General features: G+C 35.1%; 1 protein-coding gene across 3 annotated transcripts in view; it reads left to right on the top strand.

Moving 5' to 3' along the window:
* LOC107560166 (chloride intracellular channel protein 2-like) overlaps positions 1-5,563 on the top strand; it is a 10,255-nt gene extending 4,692 nt beyond the window's left edge. The window contains exons 2-7 of one of the 3 annotated variants that reach the window (XM_016244282.1): positions 2,030-2,139; positions 2,559-2,684; positions 3,351-3,451; positions 4,359-4,528; positions 4,701-4,820; positions 4,876-5,563. In XM_016244282.1, the coding sequence (XP_016099768.1) occupies positions 2,030-2,139; positions 2,559-2,684; positions 3,351-3,451; positions 4,359-4,528; positions 4,701-4,820; positions 4,876-4,914 (666 nt within the window). In that variant the 3' untranslated portion in view covers positions 4,915-5,563. Of the gene's footprint in view, positions 1-2,029; positions 2,140-2,558; positions 2,685-3,350; positions 3,452-4,358; positions 4,529-4,700 lie in introns of all 3 variants that reach the window. The other 2 variants (XM_016244273.1, XM_016244264.1) reach the window with 2 other exon arrangements.
* Positions 5,564-6,693: the final 1,130 nt, after the last annotated feature.

Raw genomic sequence — 6,693 nt, 5'->3', positions numbered from 1 at the left:
AAGTTCAATAATGTTATGTACACATTTTAGAATTAGTCTGATTCAAAGGAGAATCAGAAGGCTGAATCCTGACTGACAGAGGAGGAGTTGGGGATGGAGGAGGGTAATTAGCTATTGAGCAATCCGAAAACTGCTGATAATACTGAGGGATATAATAAATATATAATATATATATATATATATATATATATATATATATATATATATATATATATATATATAAATACTTAGACAGGTGTCGTATTCCCATAGGTTGATGGAGATCAGCTGAGAGTCAGCTGATGCGAGCTTGACTAACGTGACCTGCCAGAACTAACGCTACGCTAGATAATGTTCTAATTTGAAAAGATGTGCATCATGGGCGATAGAAGCATTGTTCAGATCTGTTATCTCCCTCTTCTAGACAATTCCTGCTTTTCTTCTATTTGGATCAAGCTCTTGAATTGTCCACCCACACCCACAAAACACATGTGCTATTTATGTCCTATTCTTTTTGTAGAGAGGGTCACATTTAGTTAAAAATAAAAGCTATCCATCAATAATAACACTGCTGGGGGTCTCAGAGACCCCAATGGTGTTTAAATATCTACTGACTATGTTTATGTACACATAAGAAAATGGCTTTTTCAAAAGAGCAGCAGTCTGAAACATCATGTAAACACATGTTTTCTTATGCTACATTCTAAAAAAAAAAAAAGTCAGGGCCCAAAAATATGACCCAGTGTACTGTGTTAATATGAAGGAATTTTCTGTATGGATTTTTCACAGGTGTTTTATGAGTATTTTAAATGATGAATTGCATTGTGTTTTAGGGTTAAAGGAAATGTCCGTAAACTTAATGTCCGGATATAATATCCTGGCAGAAAACTAGTGCCTGCCAGTACCTTTTCTGTTTTTCTACAGATTTTTTTTTTCTCAGTGTAACACGCCTTTCTCAGAGTTTAATACCTGGATTTCTGTCATGTAAATGCATGCAAGGCATTCTAACATGTTTTTGAAGAGTACACATATACTGTATGTGTGGATAAAACCTACAACTAAAGAAATGGAAAGTTGTGGAGAAAGCAAAACACTTATATACAGTACTGTTTAAAAGTTTGGGGTTAGTAAAACAAATAATACTTTTATTCAGACAGGATGTATTAAATTGATTAAAAGTGACAGTAAAGACATTTATAATGTTAAATGCTGTTATTTTCATCAAAGAATGCTGAAAAAAGATCAGCTTCTACAAAAATACGAAGCAGCGTAACTGTTTTCAGCATTGATAAAAATAATAAAAGTTTCTTTAGCACCAAATCAACATATTAAAATGATTTCTGAAGGATTATGTGACAGTGAAGACTAGAGTAATAGTGATATTAGTAACTGTAATAATATTTCACAGTATTACTGTTTTTCCATTACATAAATGCAGCCTTGATGAGAATAAGATCATTCTTTCCAAAACATAAAAAAGTACCAACCGCAAACTTATATTAGTATACTGAGTGTATACTAGAGAGTAATAGCGTATATAAACACAAATGCCATTTTGCGTCTTAAGCAGCTTTCTAGCAATAGGCGGCTGTGCAATGCATGCAAACATAGTAATACTTTGATGTACTTATTTTTTATCTTCCTCTATTGGGATTTGATTGAAGGGATAATTCACCAAAAAAATTTAAATTCTGTCATCATGCTCACCCTCATGTCTTTCCAGAATCTGAAGAACATTGAAACAACACTGAACCCCATTGACTTTAAGTTTATTGACACTGATGCATTATTCTTGTACACTGACATCTTTTTTTTATGTTCCACAGAAGAAAGAAAGTCAAATGTGCCATTAATTATTTTATACATGCAGGGTCTCTGGGACCTCAAACATAAAAAACAGTACGGTAAATCTTAACAGAACATGAGGGTTAAGGAAATCTACAGTGTGTGCTTCTATATGTGACCTATATGTGACCTTATGTATGTGACTTAGTGTCTAGTCTGTGCGTATGTGATACTGACCATGGATTTCTCTTTTTTTCATCTCAAGGCGGGTCATGACGGAGAGAATGTGGGGAACTGTCCCTTCTGCCAGAGACTCTTCATGGTTCTTTGGCTGAAAGGAGTGAAGTTCACAGTAACCACTGTTGACATGAGGAAGTGAGTGTCAAATTAAGCTTCATATCTCGGAAACATGACGATAAGGCAATCTAATGGAAAGGAATTCAGTAAACAAATAGCGAAATCTGAGGAACTGTGGGCCAGCACCGGACTGAATTTGATAACACAAATTGGTCAAAGTACTACAAACATGATCAAGGCAGTGTGAACTTTCCCATTGCACTGTTCTCATCTAAATCTTCTTAAGCAAATGCAGCTTTCACCCATTTACCAGCCGGACACTCCCATATCCGTGTGCTTTGAGAGATTAAACTGAGTTTAATATTGTTTTAAAGAAGCATTAATCACTTTAGGTCTCATTCAAAGACTCTCCTTGTACAATAACTGACTTCGTATTGACCATGTCCACACCCTGTGGTTTACACTCCTTCTCCTTTGCTCCACCCTGTGTTGTTTAGGAAGCCAGAAGAGCTAAAAGACTTAGCTCCAGGTACCAACCCTCCTTTCCTCCTGTACAATGGCACGCTGAAGACCGACTTCATTAAGATCGAAGAGTTCCTGGAGACCACCCTCGCCCCTCCCCGGTATTGTGCATGTCTGTTAGCTCATGTAATGCCATATCAAACATATTGGCTTCACTTTGACAAAAAAAAACGTTTCATAAACATATTATTCTAGTGTTATTCTGTCATAAATCACACAGCTGCCCTTATTTAAGAAATACCTGATGCATTGACATTAATAAATCATCCATATCAAAGACTTTCCACCCAGTACTTCAGGATAGTTCTTGCTGACTTATAATTTTATTTTAATGGTTTCAAAGATATTAGAATATCAGCACTGGCCAAAATCATGTACTGTTTTTTTTTTTTTTTTTAAAGAAATGAATACATTTATTCAACAAACATGCATTACATTTTTTTTTTTTACTTTTTAATAATAAAAGAAACAATACTACTGTTTTACTGTAGTTATGATCAAATAGCTGTATTTTACTGTATTTTTGACCAAATAAACACAGTATTGATGAGCATAAGAGACTTCTGTCAAAAGTACTAAAATTATTAACATTTTGAACAGTAGTGTACTGACAAAATATTTTAAAAATAAAACCCTATGGCATATTTAACATGCATTATGTATAGACTTTTTAAATGTCAGCATAATAATGTGAATGTTGTTGGATGTATATCTTTTGGGTGTGTGAAGACTGGCTATAAATGTTTCTCTCTGTCTTATCCTATCAGCTATCCTCATCTCAGCCCCCGCTACAAAGAGTCTTTTGATGTTGGCGCTGACATTTTTGCCAAGTTCTCCGCGTTCATCAAGAACAGCCCAAACAATGCTTGTAAGTTTCATTCACAGCCAAGACATACAAGAAATGAAAAATTACATGGTTTTCCTTACTTATTTACACGGTCATAACAACTCAGTGTCTTAGAACTACTTTATGCCACAGATTCATGATGCTGTTTGCTAGTTCAAAATGTGTGTGGTGTCTTAAGGTGCAGTCACATTAACGAAAATTCCAAAAGTTCAGTCACTTTCACACCAAACAGTTTTCTGTTTGTCAAGTCAATGTGGAGGATACCATTGTGAAATCTGCTTGAGACATTTTTAGGACCTTATTTGAGTAGCACAGCCACAGAGGTAACACGATTCTGTGATATTGCTTTTATACAACAATACATAAAAAGTTACATTTTAGACACAATATTGCCAAGAAAGTTCCAAACGTAGCCACAGCAGAAACGTAGTATCCCCAACATTACTGAAGTGCTTCCTTCCTGCATGACTTAGTGTTTTGAACAAATCAGTTCAGTGAATGATTCGATGAGTTGTTCAAAATAACAGTAGCATGGCCTGTCTAGATGAATCAGCATTTTTAAACGAATCGGTTCAATGAATGAATGGTTCAATTACTCATAAAGACTGTATTTTGTCGCCATATACTGATGTGACCTGCAGAAAGATGAATGAAAATCCACACTATTAATGCGCAGACTGGATGGAACTGAGACAGTGGGTAATAATAAACAGTTTTATGAAGATTTTCACTGTTTGTATCAGCAAAGATAATATTTAGAAAATATTTAGCTACATAATTAGATTCAATTACTAGGCCTACATAATGGAACTAAACAAAATTAGTATCTACGTATTCCTGCGCATGTAGACACCATGGCATCACAATTAGACTATAATGTACTATATCACTCTTAAATATGTTTTTTCTCTACTGTTTGATTCCTCAGTCCACGAAAAAGCCTTATTGAGGGAGTTTAAGCGCCTGGATGACTATCTGAACACTCTGCTTCAGGATGAGCTGGATCAAAACCTCAGCGAATCCAAAAGAAAGTTCCTTGATGGCAACCGCTTGACACTGGCAGACTGCAACTTGTTACCAAAGCTGCACGTCATCAAGGTGATATGCCTCTGTGGTTCACACACACACACACACACACACACACACACACACACACACACACACACACACACACACACACACACACATACAGGACTGTGTGATTTAATAAAGCTATTTCATTTTAAATACATATTTATAAATGTGTTCATTTTGTTTTTTGTTTTTGTAGGTTGCTGCCAAAAAGTATTGTAATTTTGAGATTCCTGCTCAGTTCACTGGAGTGTGGCGTTACCTGCAGAATGCATATGAGAGAGAAGAGTTCAGCCAGACCTGTCCAGCTGACATTGAAATTGAGAAAGTCTATCTGAGTGTGGCCAAGAGGAACTGAGCTTCAGATTAATGAAATTGAGAAAGCCTATCTGAGTGTGGCCAAGAGGAACTGAGCTTCGGATTAATGAAGCGATATTGTGATTAAAATGTTTAAATAGTGTAAATAAAACTAAATAAAAGGTTTATAGCCATCTACATAGTTGTAGTTCACAGGTATGGAAATCTATTACAGTGAAGACAAAAAAAAAACCACACCACAACACACAAAGTTTGCTTTCATTGTGCCTGCGATCTCAAAGCCCATTAGATTTACTAGAATACTACAGTCAAATAGGCTTTATTCTGGTAGTTTTAGAGGTTATAGGATCCTTTGCAAGTGATCTTGAGCACAACAGTCAACAGAGTTGTGCTTTTAACTGCATATCATATGTAATAGTTTTTTTGTGCATATTTGTGTATATATGTATTTTACATTCATTAGGGCGTATTCGGTTACATGTAATGTATACCTAAAAAGTCTATGTGTTTTAATCATCTGTAGGATTGAGCTAAAAACACTGTAGAGACAAAAGTTTAGTCAAATCACGCGCAGAACTGGAGTCAGTGAGTCATGCGGCAGTAATGGTTGTTTTGTATTAAGGGTTATTGTGATGGATGGATGAGTTGCACAGACACCATTGTTAGACTTTGTGATTGTTTAAGAAAGAGATTAAACTGCTTTCTTTCAGATTTTACTTAAAAATAAAATTAATATCAAACACATCACAAGTTTGTCTTTCTCTTTTCACGTGAACATGAAGCACATCCAGTCTGAATCCAGAGCTTTGATGAAAGATGGATTTAAAACACACACACACACACACACACACACACACACAAATATTACAACTGATCTGTTTTACCCAGACTCTATTTATTTTACAGTTGCAGTTCTAGGTCAGTTTTCTTTTATGATAAAAAATACATTCATATTCCTTATAGATTACTATATATATATATATTCACAATGTCAAACGGCATGGATGGATATTTATATGGATTTTTTATGGGGGAAAACAAAAGCATATATTTTAGATCTTTGTACATAAGGTATGTTAGGCTGGTCCTCTGTCCATTTCAGTGGATTCATTCTTAGTTTGTAACACAATATTTCCAAAAACAGGCTGTAAAATGAAGGACAAAAATTGTATTTAGTAATGCAATAAGAATAGTCATTATGCTGTCTTTGACATATTTAGTCTCTGAGTAAATTTACACTGCATAATCTTAAGTAGTTGTTGTTGCTTTTTGTCATGAAAACATTGATATCTTTTTATTTGCACAACATATATGAGGACCTCTGTTTAGTCTCTTTAATTGCTCACCTCTCTTATTGTTTTTGGGCAAGTTTTGCTCAGATCGTACATAGCCTTGAGAACGCAGGTTATCAGCTGCTGCGAGTTTCAAGACGACTGCTTTGAAATCCTCCTCCTAAAGACACAGAACATATTCATTGTCACTTTAGTTACCTTTTAATTAGAAAGAAAGAAATTGAAAATTCATTACAAAGAGTAGGATCATACCATGTTATTTATTTTCTCTTGTTGCAACGTTTCTTTTGCACCTAGAAAGAAAGTTTAAGCCAAAAAAAAAAACATGATTAGGCTGCAGGAGTTTTTGAAAAATTTATCCATTCTAATAACATGAGAAATGTTATGTAATAATAAGTACCCAAGAGTCACAGTCTCACCTCTCTGGAGCAGGACAGGGAGCACAGTTTTGATGTCCCTTTGCTCCGTTAAGTCATTATTCTGTCTGTCCTCAACCTCTGCCACCAGTTTCTGAATCAGTTCTGAGACAGAAAAAAAGGAAAAAGCAATTCAATTATGAACTACAAAACTTGAGTCATTATT

The sequence above is a fragment of the Sinocyclocheilus grahami genome, unplaced genomic scaffold, assembly GCF_001515645.1.
Source record: "Sinocyclocheilus grahami isolate Dianchi unplaced genomic scaffold, SAMN03320097.WGS_v1.1 scaffold23.1, whole genome shotgun sequence".
NCBI lineage: Eukaryota > Metazoa > Chordata > Actinopteri > Cypriniformes > Cyprinidae > Sinocyclocheilus > Sinocyclocheilus grahami.
This window is presented reverse-complemented; position numbering and strand designations above follow the sequence as displayed.